General features: G+C 43.8%; 1 protein-coding gene across 1 annotated transcript in view; it reads left to right on the forward strand.

Moving 5' to 3' along the window:
* Positions 1-26336, forward strand: part of igf1ra (insulin-like growth factor 1a receptor) — a 73610-nt gene that overhangs the window by 31166 nt on the left and 16108 nt on the right. The window contains 10 exon segments of the mRNA XM_083917042.1: positions 20563-20657; positions 20659-20856; positions 20858-20865; positions 21611-21747; positions 22670-22814; positions 23954-24162; positions 24305-24431; positions 25136-25371; positions 25507-25674; positions 26127-26334. Of these exon segments, the coding sequence (XP_083773168.1) occupies positions 20563-20657; positions 20659-20856; positions 20858-20865; positions 21611-21747; positions 22670-22814; positions 23954-24162; positions 24305-24431; positions 25136-25371; positions 25507-25674; positions 26127-26334 (1531 nt within the window).

The raw sequence follows: 26336 nt of genomic DNA on the forward strand, positions 1-26336 counted from the left end.
AACAGGTATCAGGAGGGTACAGGGGCAACACAGAGATCAATGGAATGTGCTTTGGAGACGGTATTTGCGCGGCTGTGTTTATGAGAAAGAGAAAGATTTAATTTCACGGGCAAACTTTTTTTTTTTTTTCACCTTTGCACATTTCTCCTACCACCAAACAGACAGCTCAGTTACCTCAGTATCAGGATGTCATTTATTAGCTGATGTAATACAGCACCGACCTCGGCTGCCTTTGTTACCCTGCACTGCACAGAGAAAACAGAACACAACATTGTTTTACACAAGGAACTGAAGAATGTTGACTTTAACAAAGGTCTGGTTTATTCCAAGAGACCTGTTTATCCATTCTCACACAACACTGATGTACCCCTGACTGGTGAAATGAGTTACTCCTATTGCTGTCTCCTTTGCCATCTGTATCACTTCTCTTTAAATACAAGCCACTGGTCAGCCAGATAGTGCAGTTTTATTTGAACACTTGCCCTGCTGCGGGCACAAGGAATGCCTGAGAGTTATTTGAGAGGAGACACATGATTATACCATTACACTGACAGTGATACTGCCTGTGAAATACCAGTGTTCCTGCTCTAATCAAAGCTCATCTCAATTTATGTTTTTGGGGGGCAGCAAACAGCTGTGACATCCAGATCGTGCGCTCCTTCTTTCCCATCCTCTCCTCCTCCCTCCCTCCCTCCCTCCCTCCCTCTGTGTGAAACCAACTCATTCAGGCGCCTGGTCAAAGCACACATGTGCAGACGTCACGCGGGTTGCTTGTGGGCTGACGTCGGTGTTCAGACTCGAGCCGCGTAAGAGGGGCGAGTGGGCCCAAGTCAGTGTGGCTGCCTGGTAGCACAGTCCACAATGGCTGCTGTTCAGACCTCATGTCCCACAACCACAAACAGTACTTGTGTGTGTGTGCGCACGCGTCTGCGCTTGCATCAACTATCTCATGCCAGACATATCTGATGCAACAGCGGATCAAGGGATCAGTATGTCATTTCTGGGAATACTCTTCCCTATCTGTATCCATTCACTGTGAACGAGACATAAGTGTGGGATGATAGAGCCAGATGTGACTAGATTAGCAGCTGTCCACAGCCTCTATTGTCTACCCCGTTATGTCCCGTGTCTGTAAGAGCCTGACTTAGACAGAAGAACAACAAGACATCATGGTGAGAGAAGCAAAGGGGCTGCAAACTGAAGGACAAACAGCCAGACAAGTTCCTCTGTCATTTGAACTTATTCAGGAGGAAAATAATGAGTCTTCTCCTCTATCTTACCTCACCTAGTCTTCACCTTTATATCTGCAGGAGCTCAACCTAGGGATTGATGATGTGTCATTGAAACCTCTAGTGGATCCATGGGCTCATAGCCCACTGTGGGGCCGGCCACTGGCAATCCATCATCAGGGGTCACAACACATTTAGCCCTGTCTCACAAGCACTCATTGTCATTCAAGTGCCATGGTCAAGCAGGGGGAGGAGGAGTGTTAAGTTATGTTAGTTGGCTGGCTGAGAGCTGTGTGATTTAATCTTTGAAGCCTCTGATGGGGCTGCGACCTTAGCTTGTCAGAAGAATGACTTCTTCCTAACCTCTTCATCCCATGACTCGCCTGTGCAGCTTGACCTGGGTCAATGAAATACGTATGTCCAAAGATAGTTCCACAAACCGATTCAGTTACTGTCATTCTTTTTTGACTGAGATTTGAGATCCATTATGTGTGATTGTGAATTTATTAATATGCGGTTATTGTCTATTTTTGGTATTTTGTTTACATCTAAAGGAACAAAATGATAATTCACTCGAATTTACTTTTCAACGCAACAGTTCATCATAACAACATGCTGTTCCTCTTCAAAGTTGAATTTGTTCTTGTCCTTTACAGAGTGGACTGAAGTAGCTGTCTTCTAAAATACAGCATAGTAGCTCTGCAGGAGCAGCAGAACCTCCGCTGGGTCCAGGCTGCCACCTTTCAGTCGGGCAGCTGTCTGTCCTTCCTCACACATCTGGATCCAATAGGAGTGGCTTCCTTCTCTGAAGGAGGGACACATATAAATAGCCAGGCAGCCGTAACCACACTATGCAGCACAGCCTGGATGTCGGTCCATTCGGTTGCTGCTGTCCGTCTTTTACACTGCTCAGATATGGCATATGATGTAGCCATCGGCCAGCATGTACCCCACCCCCGTGTCCCCTTAACTCCACCTCTGATCCTCTGATCCCTTAGCTGTGGTGTGACTGACGCACGAACGCTGAATGCTTAACGCAGGTCCACACAGCTCTGTGCCCATCTGTGGAAAGTTTGAGTGGAGTGGGGCCAGGATTGAAACACAGGCCGGCAGAGGGTGGGTGGTGGGTGGGCTGAAGGTGGCCTGCGTGGGCTGAAGCCTGTGGGCGAGGAGGGGAAATGCAATATCCTGGTTAAAGCTGAACAACTAAATGTGCTGCTTTTATGAGATGCGAGGCACAGAAAAGGTTCAATTAACTAGTTAGATTATATAACCAGATCATACCTTTCATTTTACACACACACACACACACACACACACACATATAGATATATACAGTTAAGTCTGGTGTCCTCATTTAGCTGTATAATGTAGAAAGAAGAGACATGTCATTTGAGAGGAGCTGTATGCAGCAAAGAGTAAACTATGTGGTTGACTCTTTCTCTCTTATCCCGAGACTGACCCTTGTCACTATGTCTGCCATATGTGTGTGCCATTGACGAAACACATGCCCCTTTTGTGTGGCACATGTGCATGTCCTACCACAGAAGCCCGGCCCCACCCTCCCAAATTAAAACTCATTCCAGCAAGAGGTGGGTCTGTTCGACTTTGCTGCGGCCCCTCGATCCTTCCTTCTTTCCTTGTCCCCTCGTCTGCTAGGTCTGCAGCAGCATGAGATGGGAGGAGGAGAGGGAGGGATGGATGGATGGAGAAGGGGGGCAGCCAAGGCTCTTGCTTGAGTGAGTTTTAATTTGTGTGCTAACAGCAGAAGACGTTGCGGAGTGGCGTGGTGGGGGGAACAGATGCATTACCGCTCATGCACTCATTCACCTCAGACTAGATACACACACCTCCTCCAAACATACAATCATACACACAGTGACACTTATTATTGCGCCCTGTGGTGTTGTCTGAATGGTTCCGGCACTAAAGTCTTTGTTTTCCCTCCTGAACCAAAGCCTGGTGCACAGTCACTGTCTGATTGATCAGTTTATAAACTCTGTGGCAGACTGGAATGAGCTTCTCAGGGACACAATCTATTTGCCCTGCCTCATTTTGTCGCTCCTGTAACATAGATTGCCTGTCCTGCACAAACACAACCTTGCAAAAATGTTCGGGTATAAAAAGACAAAAAAAATATCCTCCTATTTCTGGACTACAAAGCAAAGAAATAAAGAGAGGGAGAAAAAAGAAGACGTTATAGCAATGAATCTCATGTTGCTTTGAAAGTCTCAATAGTCTGCATGAGTGTGCGTGTGATGTGGTAAAACTGCAGAAACATGGAGGATGTGTTCCAGGGATGGAACTTGAGAATGTCCCCGTTCCCCTCTCGCTGGCCTCTGAGGAGGAGCCACCAGCGCTTGCTCCTGCCCCCGCTCTGCGCCTGCCTTCCCCCTGCCAGACGCATAGCTTCAGTTTCCCTCCCAGGCCATGAGGGTATCAGGTTTGTTTTGTAGGGGAGGGGGGTAGGAGGGAAGGGGACGAGGATGAGGAAGGCTGGCATATGTGAGGAGGAGAATTAGGCGGACAAATCTCTGAGTTGGTGCGGGATGGAAACGGTTAGCTAGACAGAGAGCAGGGTGCATGAAGAGATGGGAGGGGGAAAAATGGAACAAACAAGTCCCTCCTGGCCCGTTGCTGCCCTTGACCCCTCATCCTTAAATTCCGTGCCAGCAGCTGGAGTTGTGAAGCGGCCATTTTATGAATGAGGGTGGGAAGAGAAATAGAGAAATAAGGAAGGAGAGAGAGAGAGAGGGGAGGCGGGTCAGGTTGTGTGTTGTGTATGTGTGTGGGTGGGTGAGACGCGGCTCAGAGGCGCTTGTGGTAGAGTTGGTTGTGTGTGTGTGTGTGTGTGTGTGTGTGTGTGTGTGTGTGTGTGTGTGTGTGTGTGTGTGTGTGTGTGTGTGTGTGTGTGTGTGTGTGTGTGTGTGTGTGTGTGTGTGTGTGTGTGTGTGTGTGTGTGTGTGTGTGTGTGTGTGTGTGTGTGTGTGTGTGTGTGTGTGTGTGTGTGTGTGTGTGTGTGTGTGTGTGTGTGTGTGCGTGTGTGTGTAAGAGACTGTTCAGGCTGAGGAGGAGCTTGGGGTAGGCCCACACACATACACTCTTGCCTCTTCACAGGCTTTGTGTGTTTGTGTTTTGTTCATGCCTCTGCTGAGACACTGTGCAGTCTGGAACAAAGGCCCAATTTGGGCTGTGCTTCCGCCTGAGGCTGCTCGCTTAGCAGCCACAGCAGATCAGTCGTCAGAATGAGGAATAACAGGCACTCCTCAACACTTCCATAAAGTCTTCACCAGCTTCAGTGAAGAGAGACTTCCTGCTTTTTGTTTTGCATTTGTTTATCTATGGGGTGTGAATTGTCTGCAAACATAATTTTTATGCTCCCCCAGTCCAACCATGAAATCTACCCCACTGGTATTTTCCCAGGGGCTCACCAGGCAAGTGCACACTAGTTTATTTGTAAATACAAACAACATTTGTGGGGGGGGGGGTTACACATCATATATTCATTTTTAATTGAAGAAGTCTTGAATGGATCTATTTACTTCCTGATACTCACTTTTCTGCTTGTGGTCTATTATTTTTCAAAATGTTCAGGTAAATTGTATTCAAGCCACATTTTATTAGAGACTGTTACATTCTTGTTTGTGTTGTCGTTGAGGTCACACAGAGTGTTCTCTCTTTTCTGAGGCAGTATATCACACGGATACTCATAACATGAGACGCTGAGCTGCCAAGATGCAACACAATGCTGGCTCGACCGTCCTGGGGTCTCTGCGGGGAGGCGGGGCATACAGCTCCGTTTGATGCATGTTGGGACCAAGGGGGGTCTTGTGTCAAGGGAGTGGGGTTGAATGTTCAGGCCTGCTCCACCCTTTCATTTGTATTTCCCCTAGCGCTGTAGTGCTATCCAAATAACTTATGGCTGTTGGTGAAAAAGCAGACAGGACCTTTGTTAAGGCAGCGAGGCAAACAAGAATTGCCACAGGGAGACCGGCTTTGGAAGGGGATAAAAGTTTGGTTTAGCTTATCTCCATAGTGACAGGCCCCATATTTTTCTTGTTTAGTGGCTATTGAAAGATTCAAAATATTTCAAAGATTATTTCTGCTCTATAAACTATAAATTATAAATATTTAACACATCAAGAAACAAGACTAAAATTGGTTTCTTATGTATTATCAATTAATAATCTATGGGTAATATTTAGAGCTAGTGAGCCTAAGTGAGCAAGGTCAGACATAGTGCAACATCTGCGTTGTCATGGTGATTCCAGATCTAGCAGGTGCCATTAGCCAGTCAGTCCTTTAGTCAGCGCTGGTCGAGTAGTGCTGTAGGTAATGATAGCTGACACAGAGTGACAGTGCAGACAGGAGGACACGCTGTCACTGCAGCTCAGAGACATGAGGACGTCCTCTGGTGTTGTTTACTCCTCACTGTGTACATTAATTCTGCTGATCCCAGCCTGCGACGCTGGCTGCTTTTTTCCTGCTTCTTCTTCTCTCCCCCTGAGGCAACAGAAAAGGAGCAGCTCAGCCTGGAGAGGACTCAAAACTCATTTTTACGGTGGACGTGCTCTGCGTCCAAGAAGACACTTTGGGAACACAGTGTAAGAGCTGGGTGAGCTCTCAGGACAACTCTGTGAACTCGTGTTTTTCCCCCTCGAGGACAGGCAATGCAATAATAACATGCTTCAGGTGTGCCTGCCGTTGCCTACATGTAGCAGGAATGTGCCCCTGCAGGCAGAATGGGGCTGGGAAGAAATGGTGGAATGTGCCTTCCATCTGGAGGGCTGTCTGGTTCTGCCACTAACTCTCTGATGTGTGTGTGTGTGTGTGTGTGTGTATGTGTGTGATCATGGCAAAATTAGGTCCTGGTGAAACCTACTGTAACAGGTACAACCATAGAGGTGGTTTTGAGTATTTTGCCAGGTGTTTCTATGACTGTCTCTGGACCAGAAAAAAAGGCAGATCGATAGTTCATGAACTTGTTCACATATTGGGGGCGAACGTGAACTGAACTGTATTTCTTCTGATGAACGACACGCACGCGCGAAGTTTAACTTCGTTCAGTAGGGCGCCAGATTTCTGTATAGCCTTCCAGGCGAAACTCAGGCTAAAACACACCGTAAACAGGCCTCAATATGTAGCAGAAAAAACACCCAATCTGGCAACACCAGCCACCAGTGTCGCACTGAGGCATGCGTCATCAAAACAAAAAACAACATGGAAGCAACAACAACGTGTAGGGGATCAGGAACAATAAACAAGTTTTATTACAAGGTCGTGAGGATGGGAACAATCTCACAATAATACTCATTCTGAAAAAGAATAGCTCGCAGCAACATATTGAAAAAAAGAACTATGAACTAGTTAATTTTTGGACCTGTGAACTTAAGTTCATAATTTTGAATTATGAACTATGAACTGAACTAGTTCATTTTAAAATTTATGAACTGAACTTTGAAGTAGTTCATGTAGAAAATGAATTTTCCCAATGCTGGTAGCTGAAATCAAAATGAAGGCCAAGTTCGAAATAAGTGTGATCCGAGCAAGTGCGTGGGGCCCTGACCTCCTGACTTTACGGCCATGGCTTGATAACTTTCCATGATGCACTTAACTTTATTTATTCTTAATATATGTTGGATTGTAAGCTTGTCTGTAGGGAGATTTTATATTTCATTTTCAGCTGAATTTCTAAAATACTCTTGGTTATACCAGTAATGTGGTGTTGAACATTTCCCCATAATTCAAGATTCAAGAAGCTTTATTTATCCAGAGGGAAATTATTGTGCAACAGTTTCAATACAAAGGTGGGAAAGGATCAGATTGACAATAAGCTACCATAATCAAATCAAAATAAAGCTAATATAAATAGACAGTAAATAAGATAAAATAGCTAAAAAGTGCAAAAAGGAGAGAGAGCAACTGTTGCTGGTAGTCGCTCGATAAATAGAATCCTTACCAGGGAGATTATGGTCCTATGAAATAAAGTTACCAAAGAATCAACAGATTACTCAATAATGATAAGTAGTTGCACTCCCGCCTGCCTTCCTTCAGGTACCAAATAGACAACAGAGGTATGCTACTACATGACGTCTGCTGCCTGTTCGCCGGCCTTTTCACAACCCCTTGCTGTCTGACAGTTCAGAAGAGTACACTGAGGCCCTGCAGCAGTGGGCTAGTTAGGATAGCAACAGACACACAACTCCTCTGAGAGGGGTCAGGGCGGAGTAATAGTAGCGCTAATCAAACCACCACAAGACAAAGCAATGCTTGGAAATGTGTCCACGGAAAAGGGCCTGGAGCCAGCGCCAGCACTTTGATGGCTTTCTTTTGAGTGGTAGCTAAAGGATATGGTCTCCTGTTTCCTGTGTTTGCTCGGTCTCTCTGTGTGTGTGTGATTGATGGCTCATTGATTGAGCAGCGTGCTCCCATTCCCTCTCTCAGCCAGCTATCCGTCCCTTGACTGTCTGTAGCCAGCCGGCCCAGCGCCGGCTGTTCAAAAGTATGTGAGTGTGTGCACATTCATGTTTGTCTAAGTGCATTCTGGAGGAAATCACTGATCCAGAAGGTGTGGATCCTCCTCTCACTCTGGCTACTTGTCAGGGACTCATTGTTCAAAAGTAAGGACCAGATAATGTGTAACTCAGAGCACATTCCGGCTCAGCCAATATTTAACCCACATGTCACAGTGTTAAGATAATAATGTATTCAGAATTAAAGGTTCATCATCTTCAAGCCCTGTGGTGCAGTTAAATACTAGAATTGCAACTATCCTCTGTTATAAGAGGAAGTGATTTTTTTCTGAACCAGTTCCAGAGCTGCAGCAGTACTACTACCGTGGAACAGTAAATATAGCCTCAGGCCGTCCATTTGTTACAGTTTATGGTGTGAAATTTGGCGGCTTTCAGACCAATAACGGTTAACAAGACATTTATGAAATAACTGCAACAAATTACTGCATACTGGGGACACAGTAGCTCTCAAGTAAATATAGAATTGGCTCTTCCTCGGGATGCAGTGTGTGCAGTTGGTGCAGTGTCGTCTTTTTGCAGGTACCCACACGTATGTCAAAGGAACAGAGTGATCTCTTCAGTATGGCATAAAACGGATGTTAAGTAGTTTGTTTGAGGAAACCCTTGGGCTCGGAAACTGAGCTGGAGGAATGATAATACGTCTGAAATGTTTTTATGAGCAAAAGAGGAACATTGTTTGTAGCTCTATGCGTTACATATGTTGTGTTTTAAATGTGATTTCTGTGCGTGTTGATTAAAATGTAGAAGACCTTTGTTATCAAGAAGTTTTAATTGATTATTCATCACTTGTTTATGAGATGCCATAGATTTGAGGTCATAAGTAGAAAAAAAAATCTCCCCAGACTTGTGTTTACGTTCTCAGTGGATGTGTGTGTGTGACATGTCTGCAGTGTAGCCTGCCTTTCTCCCATGGATTAGGCCCCCTGTTGGTGTTCTAATACTGTTGCAAGCCCGGTCCGTTGAGCTGTGTGAGGTCTGTAACGACAGGAAGACAAAAGACATATTACCAAAGTGGGCTGCAGTGTTGCGTGGCCCCCGTCTATGTCCCAACTGAAGGAGAAAGTTGTCTGTGGCCTTGAGAGGACTGAAAGAGAGGAGGGGGTATAAGGCCCACTGTTTTCAAACTGTGTCTTTATGTCTCCCCTGACTGTGAGTGTGCCACAGCATTTCACAATGGAGGCCATTGTTTGTTTGCGGGGAGAAAGCGTGGGTATTTTGTTTCAATCATTTCTTGAAGTCTTATGTGTGACACGATGGGGGCTTAGCACTTCCTGCGGTTGGAGACAGACTTGTTCTCTGTGCCCATTTCCCTGCCTCTCTACTGGCATCTGTCCTCTGTGCCCTCTGTGTCATCCTTTGAATGCTCCAATTTACTGTTTGTTCACACCTGTGGAGTTTGTTAATGATGAGGCTGCAACTGTTTGGATTATCTTCATAGTGGGACACGCTAGATGGGAGGGACTTTAGAGCTATTTAGCTCTGTCATGCTGGCCTGAAGGGGTTTAATGTCTCGTCTTTGTGGAGCAGATCTTTCTCCATCTCCATCTGCCTCAGTGCCAGAAAACCCCTCCGCTCCATCTATACTCCTTGCTCATACTCATTGCAGCCCCTTGATTCGTCCTGTGGTGCTGTGATGACATTTCACCTCTCCTGCGTAAACCGAGTCCTCCTTAATCCGACTAAGTGCTAATCTCTCATGAAGGGGATGTGATACTGGATTGAACACTGCGTCTGATTGTGGCAGAGCAGTGGAAGGTCAGCTGACTGACTTACACGCACTTTTATCACCCTCCCGACGTGGAACATCTGTCTGGCACAGGGATCAATCCCTGTGATTAAGACCTCCTCAAACAGCTACATGCCTTCGCTACATGTCTGTTTTAATACACTGTATAAATAGATGGTCAGATGTCTCCTTTTCTTCCAGAAGATATTTAAAATATTAAGCAATTATTTCTCAATGTGCCTCTTCCTAGGGTTTTTTTTTTTTAGTGTGACTTTCTTTCCTTCCCTTCCCTTTTGTTTCAGTACTGGAGACATATCGTAGTACAGCCCAGCTGGTAATTTAGTGAGCTATTTGGTGCTTGTGAAAATGTCAAATCTAGACTTTCACAATGATAGCATGATGCGCCAACCAAAACTCCATATTTGGCTTGAATGAATGATGTCACTGGCAGCCAATAGGAAGTGCGGGCTGGGGACTGTTTAAGGCCTGTCAGCTGTCCTGCTCCATCCACATCGGCTGACCTCTTCTGCTGTTGGTACAGTAATGCCAGGCCCGAGTTCATCTATACTCTGCCTCATCTCTGGCTTTTGACCTGTAGCCTCTGACCTTTGAACCATGTGCTTGTTGCAGGCACATATATCCAAACACCCATCTCCCAGTCCCCCATGCTCTTGAGCCCAGCTCTCCAAAAGTTGATCTGTTACTGAATTGCCACCTAAACCTTGTCCTTAAACTAGATATGGTAGAGAATAGATAGGAGACTGCAGTCTGTGATCAGTCTGTATCATGACTCTGTTTGTGTTTGAGACCACAATTGAGTGTTAGACTTGCGTCACGGTGAAATCTGATTAACATCGAAACTTAGGTTGAAACTGAGGAGCTGTGTCTGTGTTAAGCCTATCAGTGAAACTTACTGAGCTAACTCCCAATTTGTTGAGAGACTTGTAAACAGTGACTTTTTTTTTTTTACTGCACAGGCTTTGTGCATCTGCCATATTTGGTGCTGTTGTTGCCCAATTGCTAATGAAGAGTTTACTGTTTACTGCACTGTAATGGCTTTTTAGGGTAAGTGGTGCCTTTACATTTACATGGTAAACCACACCAGCTGTTTGATTGTCACCTTAAACTACTCGGAATAAAGGAGATGTTTAAAGCCCATACTTTTGGTATTCATCTAAACTCTTTGATGTAAAAGGATCAAGTTAAAACCAGTGCATTTGTTAAATGCTGCCAAACATTTCCCATCATTAGTCCTCTTACGTCTTATCAGTGTGCAAACATGACACACAGTCAGCAGTAAGTGCCTCTGTGTTGTTCAGCTGTCCATGAAATACTTGCAAGCTGCAAGCTTTTAATTCCCTGAGGAGATAGGACATTGGCAAAACAAGCATAAGGTTTGTGTATTTATAAGGAAAAATTAAACCCATGACAGGCCTCTTTCATGTGAAATGAAGCTTTGTATACAACAGATACTGGATCAATACAGTACCATTTTACTGTGATACCATCTGGGACTGTGGTATCTCATCAGCCCATTACACTTGAAAGGGCTAGCCTAAAGTCTCAACGCAGGCTCTCCAGTTGGAGAGAATAGTCTCAGTGTCCCGTCGTAACAGATGTTAACTCTGGGCACAACTGTCCCCGCTGAACCCGCAGCTTGTCCTTTTTAAAGAATGACTGCAGCCTCACAGAAAGGATACTGTGTGTACCCTCAAGAAACTCACTGTGAGAATGAAATTAAGTGGAGGAAAAAGGAAACCCTGAATCCAGATGTCATATTTGAAGTGGCTAATGGGGCTGCACAGAACGTCAGGCTCCACTGAGGTGGCACACACTCAGGCGCTATCCCAAAGAGAAGAGGGAGATGCATTGGAGAAACAGGCTGAGCAACGGCATTTCACCGCAGTCTGTATGCATGTGCCAACAACCAGCCACTGTCATCTGAAAGACAAGACTGCAGTCAGACATACAGACAGAGACTGCAATGTAAGCTACGTATACAGTTTGGTTATATGGTCCTAACCCCCATGCACACACATTCAAACACCAATCCTTACACACATAAAATGTAACCAAACTGAACTGTAATTTCAGGATTTACAGTTCACTGGCTATCAGCTCAGTAATCGACTAATGGCCTTCTCAGTGTTTGCAAAGCACTCCATTTTAACCTGGTAGGAATGCTTGCAATGAACACAAACGTATCCCCATCAGCTTTTTAGCTCAAGGCAAATGTTGCTATGCTTAATCAGGATTAGGGCCTCCTTGAAGTCGATGGGAAATGAAGATGTGTCATTTTGAATCCAGACGACGTGCCAGCAGCGAGAATGTATGCCGGACAGGGTGCCAGGACGAAGTCTGGGCACCGCGTGCCGCAAAACTGCAGATGGTCATCTGCAGAAATAGGCCTTGGCATCAGAACCACTACTATTCTGATGCGCTGATGATGATAGGCTGAACCAAGTTTGGGTATATATAGTAAAAATGTTACACAAAGTACTGCACATGGCTGCTTGTAACACTTCAGAGTCACATTTCTTATAAAAACAAAGTGTTTATTGAAGTGCTGTGGAGTTTGAAGTGTTGAGAATCAACATCGGTCCATATGGCTGCAGTCTCTCTCTGGGTAGCTGCTTGTCTGGGGACAGGTGGGTACACAGCCAGGTGTTAGACTGTGCCTGCACACATCCAGTACCTGAGCCAAAGGAAGCAGTAAGTTGTTCATTTTCTGTGTACAGTTTGTTTCTTTCCAGTGTTTCGTAGTAAAGCTTGTATTTGATGAATACCATGTACAGTTTATACGAGTGTCTCCTCTACATCCACAAGAGGGATTGTGATGTCTACAACTGGAGGAAGGGGATGTGGGAGCTTGATACGTTCTCACTAACCCCAACTAGTCACCCAGCTAGCAAAACAGCCAGCTAGCACAGCACTGCCAGGAATCACACTGTATTTAATGAAGCAGATCTGGGAAGTCAGGTATTTTAGGAGCTACTTTCAGTGAGAGGAAGCACCTCAGAATCTGTGAAAAAAAAAAAAAAATGTTGCCTGAATTCCCCCCGAAGTTGCTTTTTCCATACTAATGCCTATCTTAGCATCTTACTTAGGTATGTAGCTTGTCACCTTGGGTGCCTGTAACTGATTATTGACCTCAACCAGACAGGTGAAAACAACTGTATTTTGATATGCCCCTGCTGAATAGATTAGTCACACTAATTTATTTTTTCTTCGAATCAGCATCAGAAATGCAGCAGGTGATGCACGGACTTGCCATTCATTTGGTAATAAGAGTCACAGAGCAGGCATCTCAGCAATACTACTTGATTTAGACATGTTCAAAGTGGATCTGAAATTATTCTGTTCCGTTATTTTGGTTGGTGACATAGTGGATATGTTTGTTTTTAAAACCCCTCAAGGCATTATAACATTATATAACATTATATAGTGAGTCCTCAGAGTAAGTTGGAGACTTGCCTGATTTCATGAGGAGGATTGCCGCAGCGGCCCGTCTTTATGCTACAAATATGACTCCAGGAGGGCCTCTGTGGAGGGATGAACTGGGACTCTGGGACGTTGGGCCTAATAGAATTCCGGCCCACAGGGATTCAGAAGTTCAGCTCGGGCCCAGCGTTCGTTATGAGGTTTGACCTCCCTGACCGACTCTACACTTGAGCATTTGGATTCCTTGTGAAGTAGCACTTTTTTCTTTTTTTTAAAAGGGACTTTATTTTCAGATTATTTTCAGTGAAAAGTCCCTCAAAATCTCGAAGACCAAGGCAGCATCATTAAATTGCTTGTTTTATCCAACCAACAATCTAAAGCTGAAAGTTATTCCCCTACTATGATATTTGATAAAGGAAAACATCTTATCCTCAAATTGGAGTAAGCAACTATTTCATATTGTTTACCCGAAAATTACACAGTATTGGAAAAGTATTAGAATAGTTGCAAAATAATTATCTTTTTCAGTGATCTAATCAAACAATCAACCAATCCTTTCAGATATACATGACTTGCCTCATTGATTACTATGATGAGTTAATAGGATATGGTGTTCGATACCGCAGTAGAATATTCATTGTTTTTGTTTTCACATGTTTTTAATAGCTTTCAGACCGTTCTCTACCTCTTCAGTGATAAAAACACAAAGTGTTTTCACATGACGGTGCTGCATACCTGTGTCCTGTTAAGTATATGTAATCAACAACAAAGCAATAACAACAAGAACAACAGCAGCAGCTGCAGAGTGGGCGCCGAGGCCTGAGGGTAGAAGGAAGGTGTGTGTGTGTGTGTGTGTGTGTGTGTGTGTGTGTGTGTGTGTGTGTGTGTGTGTGTGTGTGTGTGTGTGTGTGTGTGTGTGTGTGTGTGTGTGTGTGTGTGTGTGTGTGTGTGTGTGTGTGTGTGTGTGTGTGTGTGTGTGTGTGTGTGTGTGTGTGTGTGTGTGTGTGTGTGTGTGTGTGTGTGACTGAATGCGAGTGAGGGGGAATGCCACGCATGCCTGAACACACAGACCAGCACATAGTTGTGTGAAAAACACATTGCTGGTCTTTAGTGGGCATGGGAGTGGAAGAGACCCAGAAACACTGGGACGGGGAGGAATGGGCTCACACACACCTTTGTGCACAGGACTACAGAGATTTAGCCAAGCTTTCCTGAGCCAGCTGTCTGCATGAGAAAATCACATCATGATCACATCGTGTTCCCTTCCTGAAAAAAACCCCTCTGATCAGCACAAAGGTCGATCTTGTCGAACATGCACAGCCAGACACAGTCTCTCTGAAAAGGTGAAAAACACCACTTTAGATTAGATCAGTTCATCCTGGCACTTGAGACTCTATTGCTGTAGCGGTAAGACAGTGCTGGAATCTCTGATGCGGTTTGCTTTTGGCTGTGAGTGGAGGAAGCATCCTCTCTCTGGCCGTCTGTGCTGATGTGGTTTAAACAAGTGTCTGTAGTGATCCACTGGGGGCTCCCAGGGAGGATCGGGTTGCCGGATGAGGATGTGGCCTGATGGAGCTCAGGGAGCTCAGAGGTCGGTCTGCAATCCGGGCTGCAGCGGCCCCTGATAGGCCTTCCTTCTGCTACTGTGCTCCTGTTCTGCTACCTTACTGTCTGCTACTGCTCTCAGCTCTGGTAACCTGAGATCACCGACCCTGACTCTGAACAGAGTGGGAGGCTTTGCATCACCACAGTGCAGTGGATTACTGTGGTGTGCAATAGAGTGAATACTTAAATGGTAAATGGAGGTGATGCAGAGATACATTTAATCATGTCCTAATGGAGCTATGGCACCGTTTACATTGAGCAGCAAGGACTGGCAGTGTGATTGACACTTCACGAGTTGCTACTACAGTAACCTCCTCCAAAATCATGCTTGGTTATGTTTTTATTTTCCTGTGCAAAATTAAAAACATGCGAAATATATTCTTAACCCCACACTCACACTCGATTGAAATGTATTACTTCCTGCAGAATAGAAGAAGAAGAAGAATTATTACTTTAATAATCCCGCAAGTGGAAATTCAATTTTTTCACTCTGTTATTATTCAGGTTACACACACACAGGCCGAAATAGACACACACACACACGCACAAACAGGACCTACATATACATGCAATTAATGGAGAGATGTCAGAGCGAGGGAGCTGCCAATGGATCGGCGCCCCGAGCAGTTGGGGGTTCAGTGCTTTGCTCAACAGCACCTCGGCAGTGCCCAGGAGATGAACTGGCACCTCTCCAGCCACCAGTCCACACTCTATTCATGGTCCACACAGGGACTCGAACCGGCGAGTCACCTATTGACTGAGCTAGTGTCCCCAGTCATGTTTTGTTAATTTAGCTGATGTTCCAGTTAAGGGTCAGCACAGTTTACAAGAATAATTGTACTAAGGCTTGTTGTTGAGTAAGCTATGTCTGTTCAGGTTTTCCCTCAACTCATGGTTTCCCCGAAACTGTGGAAAAGCCATGCTTAATCACTATGGTTACGAATTCCCCCTCCGAATGCCTGCTCAAGAGAGGACTTGTTTACCATCTCTGCTCCAGACTCAATAACATGTCAGTCACCAGGATTAGAACCACCCCTGCCCACCTGCTATTGGTCTAGCCGCTAGCTCCCAGTTTAACCCCCACCTCCTCTTCCCAGACACCCTCCTCCCTGTCGTCCCTCCCCTTGAGCCCCACTGTGAATAATGAATGATTTCCCAACCGTCTGTCACGCTTCCTACTTATCTTCAATGACATAGGGAAAACTTACTGCACTTTGACATGGTCTGAAAAATGAAATATTTCATCTTTCTTTAGATCATTTTTACTGCTAAACTATGGCTGATACCTATGAGTGGTTTGAAAAAATTGCTTTAGTTTACCAAATTCCTTATATTTTTTACGCTGTACTTCATCTTTAGAGGTGGCAGTGTCCTGCTGGCAGTAAAAGTGTCACCAGCCTCCCAGTGTAAACAGTGTAGTAGTCACTTTTACACAGCAGGCTCTCTAGCAAACGGGACATGACATGCATTCAGATGAGGAGCAGTGCTGCACTGCAATCCTCTTCCTCTGAAGCGACCTTATTCAATAAAGTAATGCATGTTTTTGGGAGAATTTGAACCCCCTCACCCATCCTCAACACACACACACACACACACACACACACACACACACACACACACACACACACACACACACACACACACACACACACACACACACACACACACACACACACACACACACACACACACACACACACACACACACACACACACCTCTTCAGCCAGACAGTGTTGAAATCTAGCCATCTAGTTATCAGATTGGAGCAGTTTTTTTTGCCGATACAGACTGTGGCGAAAGAGGAGGGGTAAGACATGGCTGACGGGCCCTGAACCCCCCCCCCCCCCCCTCCATGCTTTGCTTTAAAGCCAGCCTGACTGAGGAATTAATTTGATGCTTGCCACCTCTTTTACTCTTCTGCAGTCTCATGTCTTTTAATTTTCTTGCATGTTATTTATTATTAGTTTTTCACCTTGATGTTCCCCTTTTCATATCTTACATTATACCTCCATGATCATGTTTGTTGCCAAAATAGCCTCCCCATCTCAGGTTTCCGTAGCAATTCCTGAAGTTATTATAGTGATGTTGCAGCGGAACAAGGGATTAACATTCTCCCCCCTTGAATCCTCTGCAGCCTGAAACATTCTGCAGATTCTTCACATAGTCCAGCAACTGGAGGATACCTTTAGAACAAATCACAAACATCGTCTGTCACTCCTCTGTGATGCCTCTTCCTCACACAGCTGCTTTGTTTAATGGCGGTTGTAGACGCACAAGCTGCTCAGAAGGAGACTTCTCAGTGTTGCCTCGTCTACTATGGGTGAAATGGACCCGGCCACTCCACGTGTTGCAGTGCTCTTGTGAACAGTAGGAGCAGGCTGGTGGTTGGCCCATGGTGTCTGACCTGACTGCTCAGAAAAAGAGCAGGCGGGAGGAGGTTGTGTAACTACTGTATGAGAGCAACATCATAAACCTCCCTACCCCCACACCCAACAGATTGACATATTTGACTCTGCAGCTTCAGATCATTATAAAAGTTTTTGCATCTGCAGTTTGTTTTCTGCAACAGTTGCTTGATGTGATAGTATGTACATAAATAGGGTTAAATCCCAACTTGCTGATGCTTCTAATTTATTCCTGCTCATATCAAACAGCCACTCAGGGGACTACAAGGATGATAAGAGGAGCCCCTTGTTAGGTAGTCCCTTTCCTTTGAAGTAGTGGAAACCCACAATGACCTGCATAGCTATGTGTAGAGAGCTGCAGCGTGGAAATAGGGCCACATTAGGAGCATCTATAAATAGAGGATTGTATCCTTGATACCACGGGTTGTTTGGTCACACAGTGAAACCGGGTCGACTTATATGGATTTAAGGCAGCAACTCCCCCTCCCTCCGCTGTTTTCTGGCGGAAGGTATGCATGTTTGGAATTTCTCTTCATTGAGGAATCTGTTAAAATGATGTGGAAAGGAAGGGACGTCCTCCAATAAGGCTCATTAGAGTTTGCCTTGGCTGCCCCCTTTTGGTAGGATTCCAAGAAAATAAAGCCTCCCAGATGTTTCCCTTTTTTTTTCTCACACTGCAAATGTGCAACATTGATCTGCTTGCTTTAAACACTCTAATGTCATCATCATATTTCCAATGAAATCACAGCTGTCATGTGAGAACCTGTGTGCACTGGCATTTGATGCTGTAGTTTTAAAAAAAGATTGTTGCGGTTTGTTTAGGACCGGATCCAGAATAGCTAGATACACTATTCACAAAGTACCGCAGAGCCAGTCAGCTCCTGGTGTGGCAGAGCATGTACGCACACAGTGTGAGTGGAAGCTATACATAGCACAGAAAAGGCTATATAGTTAAATACTCTACATACTTATGCCATCATGAATACACGCTTTACTGCAGTGACTGCTATGTAATTTCAAGGTCTGTCCTCTCAGGTGCTGCAGTATATTGAACAATAAATATGTGATATCAGATCTATTGAATGAAATTAGATTTTGTCACAAGAAATGATTTTCCTGTGTCACCTCTTTTGAACTACTAGATTTGACTGAATGTAAAAAATTATTTGAAGCAAGCAGAGAGAGTAACGGCCAGGAGTAGGAACGATCGCTTCCCTTCCCTTGTAAAGAGAAACTGGAGTTGGCACTGTGGGAGTGTGTGTTTGCTCTGCAGCATTACCGTAGTGCACCGTCACGTTCTTAACCTACACAGATGTTTTTGTAAAGCAACATGAAATATTCATCAAGAGATTAGCTCAGCAGCCGGCTTCATTTAATTGACTGATTCACAAAGCGAACCAATGAAGCTCTGACACCCGCGTTTGATTTAAAAGCAAATAAACAAGCAGAGCTCCTTTTCCTCTTCACTCTCTGGCACACACAAATATTCACAAACCAAAGCGCATGTGTGCACATGTCACAATCACACACACATGCACCCTCATTCTTCATCATGTGTACTCCTGTAAAAGTATCTGTTATGGGGATGGCTGAAATAATTATAGTAATGATAATGAAGTGATTGGTGCAGTGTCACAGTTGTGCAAATTATAATACACATGAAAGAGAGTGGTGAAATGTGTGTGTGTGTGTGTGTGTGTGTGTGTGTGTGTGTGTGTGTGTTTGCGTGTGTGTGTGCATGCGTGCGTGCGTGTGTGTGTGCGTGCACGGGCACATTTCCTTCCAGCACTGTTTTTGCACCAGGAGGCAGTTGCTAAGGAACCAGGAGTGCAGTGCCTGTTATTTCAGTTCAGCTTTATTGCCCCTGTGAAGAAATTTGTCTTGCAGGAATAACAAAGAGCATAACAATAAATAGTAAACACTTAAGACCCTAATACACAAACAACAAGGTCTTTGCTGCCTGCACAATATTCTAATATGTAAATAAGGTGGATTTTTTTTCAACAAATTATCATAGATTTCTGTTATATGTTTCTTCCAAGAAACCTTAACCTTTGACTCAGTCTTTCCAGAGACAACTCTAAATGTGAATAATCATTAGCAGAAAGCACCTTGTCACCAGGCCTTTCACAATCATACCTACAAATCCCCACACACACACACACACACACACACACACACACACACACACACACACACACACACACACACACACACACACACACACACACACACACACACACACACACACACACACACACACACACACACACACACACACACACACACACACACACACACACACACACACACACACACACACACTCTCTCCAGGTGCTATTTCTATGGAATGGACTCATATGAAACTGGGACGCCCCTGCCTGCAGTGTCTCAAGATTAGTTAGCAGTGGGAATTGTCTGCTTTCTGCCCTTTACATGTGATTTTTTCAGAAGTGCTTCTGTATAAATAGGCTACAGTAAATAACAGACGCCTTCCATTTGCCATTTTCATCTTTGTCATTGTTTATTTAAGTATAAATCCGGCAAGATTGCCGTGAGTACTTGGTTAATCTACAAACAAGCACTGACCTAATCGTTGCCTTATTGCCTGAATGAGTAACTTTTTTCTTTTCTCTGTCAATGTTTGGATATGAAGAGACTTATTCTCTAGAGTTGAAGGCTGATATATTAACAGTCATTTTTTAAGCTCAATAAATCTATAAATCTGTCAAACTGTAAGGATGCACGGGCTGTCAAATGTCCGTCCTGAGCAGTGGGAAAATGCCACATGGTATTGATAACATGTTGGGGTTTTGGTTTCTCAGTGATGTTCAATAAACAGCGAGGAGCTTCTATTATTTATGTTGCTAAAGCTTAATTTGAAACACCCTTACAATAATCTCCCTATCGATTTTTCTCACAGCCTGGAAGGACATGCAGTAGTTTTTTCTTAGAATCTGTAATGGTAGCAGAGTGAGAGTTGTGACCAATTTACTGTAAGTGAGGCCAGCTCTGTTTTTTTACTAAAACAACTGATTTTTTTTAACCCTGCTGGCACTCCAGTTCCTCTGCGATGGTGCTCTCCAGCTTTGTGACCCTGCTGCCCTCTTTACTTGTTGCCATCACATTTGAAAGATCCATTCATATATGCAGTATATACACTCAGTTGCTTGTTTAATGCTCATGCAGTCATATATAACAGCCCTGTAATATATCCTCCCGGGAAGTTTACAACGTTAGATATGTGTTAATTCAACTTAATGGCCATTTATTAAGATGTTTTTTTTGCTGCTGAATTGTATTGTGTTGTACTGAACACCTCTCTGTATGTTTAATCTACACCTCTTGAAAGCATACCATTATAACCTTCATGAAAGTGGGGTTTATCTTTTTGACTTATTAATTTGCTTCCTGGACTAGGCCGATAATAACAATAACACATCTAAATTATCATCATAACATTTCTACATGACATTTAAATCACAATCTGTGCTTTATAAGCATTAGTTTTGTATCTTTTTGACCTTTATCATTCTTGACTTTGTTGGATTGGTGCCATGCCATGCAGACCGCAGACACCCACCCGCAACTGACCTCTTCCCTATCTTTCTGTCTCCTCCAGTATGCCCAGAACACTGCAAGCTTTCCTGTACAGACAAGGGGGAGTGTTGCCACAGCCAGTGCCTGGGCAGCTGCTCTGAACCCAACAACGACATGGACCTGCTCCGGCTGTCTCCACTACTATCACGAGGGTCACTGTGTGCAGGACTGTCCCCCAGACACTTACAAGTTCGAGGGCTGGCGCTGCATCACCATGGACCTATGCTCCCAAGTGCACCTGCCCGGCGACACTCACTTTGTCATCCACGGGGGAGAGTGTATGCCCGACTGCCCCTCTGGCTTCACACGCAACGAGGACTAATCGGTAAAGACATACCCTTCACATGTAGTTTAGGTCCTGATAATTTGGAAAGGCCTTCATAAAAAATTATGAAGGGCTCTGTGAGAATATTTTACATAGAGAGAGAGAGAGAGAGCGAGAGCGAGAGCGAGAGAGAGAGAGGAGAAGAGAGAGAGAGAGAGAGAGAGAGAGAGAGAGAGAGAGAGAGAGAGAGAGAGAGAGAGAGAGAGAGAGAGAGAGAGAGAGAGAGAGAGAGAGGAGAGAGAGAGAGAGAGAGAGAGAGAGAGAGAGAGAGAGAGAGAGAGAGAGAGAGAGAGAGAGAGAGATTGTTATTGCTTAACATTTCCTTTGTTTGACATTCACCTAGAACAAGAAAACTTCTTTGTATGCAACTTTCCTCCCTGTTTTGTCCGTAAATTCCCAAACTTCCCATGCGGACTCTCTACTGCTCTATATTTTTTGGCCATACCACTGCTGTTTTGTCTCTGAGGTCAATAGAGTACAGCGAGTCACTCTCTCACGGAACAGAGTTCAGATGAGGGCCCATAAAAGATTAAACTCTCAGTGTGAGAGGTGACCTTCTATCACGCAGTGAATTTATTTGCATGAATCCTTTGGAATGCTTGGGAGTGGACAAATTATTTCAGGGTGAGGTAGAAAAGTTCACATACGATTTTACTCATTCTCTTGACAGTTCTTACATTTTTTTCTTTCCCCATGTCTCTTTCTGCTCATTAACTAATATTCCCTCTGCTTCTGCTGTACACAGTATGTTATGCAATGCCTGCAATGGCCGGTGTGATAAGCTCTGCACATCCCCTGTCATCGACTCTGTGGATGCTGCTCAGTCCCTGAAAGACTGCACCGTCATTGAAGGCAACCTGGACATTAACATCCGCCGTGGAAGTGAGTTGAGCTACCGCAGTGCTTTTAACACCACGTATACTGTAAATTTTGCAGCGTAACTAAGCTTAGTAGACCATACCGCGCTACATTTGCCAACACTACATATAATATTTAAAGGTTTCATATTGTAAAAAGATTTTTTTTATTATTGTTATTATTATTATTATTTTAAAGCATGTCAGGGATGCTATATGAATGCTGTGAAAGTAGCAAAACACTAAACACTCAGGACTTCTGTATGGGTTTGATGTCACAACCATACTATATGTAGGTAGGAAGTGCTGCTACAGTGCCGTTACAGTCATTCTCTTCATGAATGAGAGCAGATCTTTTTCAGGAGGGTGGCTTAAATAGACAGCCACTAAAACGGAGCGCTTCAGACAGAGGGTGAATACAGGTATATTCAGACAGTATGAACTAAATAATGTGTTTTTTGAACATAAAAGCATGAAAACATGTTCTAGTAGAAACCCAACATACAATAATGAACCTGAAAATGAGCATAACATGGGACCTTTAATTTAGCTGTTGTACAATACACCTAGCAGTCATAGTATACTAACTGTACAACACTATGTTCCCAGTAAATATTATGATTTCTGAGATGGATAAAGTTGAAGCTTATGGGGGCCTAAGCTGCTAGGATTCACTGAGGGCCACAACATCGACATTACATCTGCTTCCTGTACCCTAACCCAATTATCACATTAAGCTATAATGCTGTTTGTTTGCTCAGTCGACATGATGGCTCAGAAGCTAATCACCACATATGATAAAGCTTATACAACTTAGTCCTCGTTGGGATATTTGCATTAAGAGCTAGTCTGGGTGTCATAGTAGCAGCAGAGATCCCTGGGGAATTATTTTAATGTGGCTTAAATATTCAGTTTTGTATCTGTGTGTGTTCATCCGCTGTCCCCAGATAACATAGCGTCTGAGCTGGAGAGCTTCATGGGATTGATTCAGAAAGTGACAGGCTATGTGAAGATTCGACACTCCCACGCACTCGGCTCGCTGTCCTTCCTCAAAAGCCTGCGTTACATCAACGGACAGGAACTCATCGACAAGTATGTCTGCGCTGTTTGTCTGCACTTGTTGTCTGCGAATGTGTGCATGCTTGTGTGTGGTGACTGAGGGAATTAGAGGACATGAGAATGCCGCAGCATTGCAGGGAGGTTGCCACCAACATGTCATTGGAGTTATTTAAATGTCAGAGTGACTTCTTGTTCAATGAGTGTCTGGCCTGGATTTTGGATGTGTAAATTAATGTAATTGTATGAATCTAAATAGAATGGTGTCTAGTGTGTTGCAGTATAATTTTAAAGAAGATTCACTAAGTCATGCAGAAAGGTCAGATAAGTGAGTGTGGCTACAAAGCTAAATGGAAAGTCTCAGGTCCATCAAACTGGGATATCAGTAATAGTCTCAGATATGAGGGAAAGCTTTTTTGGTAATGGCCAAAGGGTCATGGGAAGTCCAGTCGCCCTTCTTGTTATCGTTTCTCCCAGGGTAAAGTTTCACTCAGAGGAATGCTGTTCAGGATGGCAAACATTCCTATGGCTCTGGAGGTGTTCTGATGCCTTACTGAGTGCTGAAGTTCTCTGGAGTGTTAGCACGGCTCTGTTTCATGTCCTCCTCAGTACAAACCCAAGCTTAGGTCCAAATCCAATCCAGCTATTACACCCTCCCCCACCCACTGTCACTCCATTTGCGCATGCACATGGAGGGTGGTGTCATTCCAAACCAGTTAGCGAGGAGTGAAAGTGGGTTATAAAGCCCTCCAACAGTGAGTCTAAATCGATGCAGGCTTACAAACCACACTCCTCAAGTGCAGCACCTCTTTTGTGTCCAGAGGAAATGCAACATACATGATAAAACAGACGTTTGATGGACTATTTTTGTGCAGACATGATGGAATTAGAGCAGCTTACATTGAATTTAGGATCTAATAAACCCCTGTTTGGTCTAGAAAATGGCTCATTTAAATGTAAAGTGTTATTGTTGTATATTGAGACTGTTGCATAAACCAAACAGCTCATAAACATTAAACCAATAAAAGAACATTTTCATTTCTCTGTGCATTACATATTTATGTATACTACATACATACATACATACATACATAAATATCCATATCTATATACAGTTTATACACATATATATATGAGATGGTTGTAACCACCTCTTATTCTCATTCCATCATCAGCATGTATTCGTTCTCCGCCATCAACAACCAGCACCTGCAGTACCTGTGGGACTGGAATCAGCACAACCTGACTATTGGGAATGGACGTCTCTTCTTCCGTCTGAACCCCAAACTCTGCATGTCTGAGATCCACAAGATGTGGGAGAAGACGGGCATTACTATGAAGCCAGAGGAGGGGGATTTTCGTAACAACGGTGAAAGAGCCAGCTGTGAGTATATTCACATTAACTTTTACAGACTGATGTGGTGAGCGATCTTTGAAAAAGAGACACAATGTGTGATAAAAAAAGCCATGATATGTCATTTAAATAGTGTAAGTGTCTTATTGCGACTCCTACTCTGTCGCAACAGGTGAAAGCCATATCTTGAAGTTCAAGTCTAACATCACATCAAGTCATACGATCAGGCTGACATGGGAGCGCTACCGACCGCCAGACTACAAAGACCTTATCAGCTTCATAGTCTACTACAAGGAGTCGTAAGTACTTAAAAAACAAACAACTAACTATCCTCTATAACACGCTTTCATGTTATAAGATTAAGGCTACTATGAGACAGACTTGGTATGGATGAAGGGTTTATCGATACAAAATACATTATTTGGAAATAGAGTCAGAATGTAATGCTTCAAAGGGATTCCACACAAAATCAGAGCTATTTTATAGAAAAGATACATCTTTAATGGTCACATTTGTCTGTTATGCATATTTTGCCAAAATCACTGCTAACTGTGTGCACTTCACATTAACCAGGACCATTTTTCCAAAGACAACGTTTAAGCTTTCAGATTGATTTCCTGCCTTTGAGGAACTCTCATTTCCGATGCCCAATAGAAGAATTCCTCTCATGCAATACAACCAGGTTACAAAGTTACATCATGATATTCACATCACATATTCAGCCTCAACATCCATGTCTGCTTACGGTTTGAGATCTGGATTTGATTTCCTGTCATATTTTTCTCATTGAACTTGTACAAAGTGAGACAAATAGCAGCCTTAAAGGCAGTTAATCGGTCAAAAGATTTAACTCCAATAAAAGGTTGGAGGAAATATGCAAAACCATTGGCAAAGATGAATTTTCAAACACGACCTTGTGTGTTTTAGTTTCATACCAACGATCAGTTTTGATTTAGATGTTGTTTTTTGGTAAATGCACAGCCATGTTTTGTGTCTTTACCAGACCTTTCCAGAACATCACAGAGTTTGACGGGCAGGATGGCTGTGGCTCAAATAGCTGGCACATGGTGGATGTGGATTTCCCTCAGGACAAAAACAGTGACCCAAAAGTCAGTCTTCCACATCTCAAGCCCTGGACCCAATATGCTATTTTTGTGAGGGCCATTACCCTGCAGGTGGAGGACAAACACATCACTGGAGCAAAGAGTGATATAATTTACATTCGCACACGCCCATCACGTAAGTCTGTTGGCACCAATACTGTAGTTTCTGATTTTAATGCTGTTTGTTAAATTATTATTAGCCATTGTAATGCAACATTCTCAGTAATTACTTTGACACACTGTTATTTGACATACCATGGCCCTATTTTAGTGCCGTCTATGCCCAAAGAAGCCCGTGCATATGCCAACTCTTCAACTAGGCTAATGGTGAAGTGGTCACCTCCAGCCTTTCCCAACGGCAATCTGACTTACTACCTGGTGCGCTGGCAGCAGCAACCGGAGGACAGGGAGCTCTACCACCATAACTACTGCTCCAAAGGTGTGCATTACGGATTCTACAAACATAACCATTTTTTTATTGTCTGAGCTTTTCTACTGATAATTTCTTTCTTGTCATTTAAAAAAATTGTTGAGAGTTAATTGAGAAGACCTAAGTGTAGCAAGCAGGAAAAATAGACAGTGGAAAACGTGTCATTTTTCACACTTTTTTTTTTTACAGATAAAACAAACAAGAGTTATTGTTGATTAGTAAGCTAAGCAAACTAGTTGCTGTCTGTGGCTTCATATTTACATATAGACATACAATTCATATCTTCTCATCTTACTCTCAGCAAGAAAGTGAATATTTGTGTTTCTCAAAATGTTAAGCTATTCCTTTAATACTGAAACATGACTATGTGCAGGAAATGTGTCAGAATTTATCATAAGCAGGTGCTTTGATATTGCAGAATGCGACCCATTACTAAACACCCTTGGTTTCACCTAAAACAGAGCTGAAGGTCCCGATCCGTATCCCAGCCACGGGGTTCACGGACATGGAAGACAACGCCAAGCCCACCAAGTCAGACCTGGCAGGGGCAGAGAAAGGCCCGTGCTGCGTTTGCCAGAAGACGCCCGAAGAGAAAAATCAAAAGGAGGTTGACCGCGTCTTATTTAAAATCTTCGAGAACTTCCTTCACAATGCCATCTTTCTGCCAAGGT

This window comes from Echiichthys vipera (assembly GCF_963691815.1).
Source record: "Echiichthys vipera genome assembly, chromosome: 7".
Lineage (NCBI taxonomy): Eukaryota > Metazoa > Chordata > Actinopteri > Perciformes > Trachinidae > Echiichthys > Echiichthys vipera.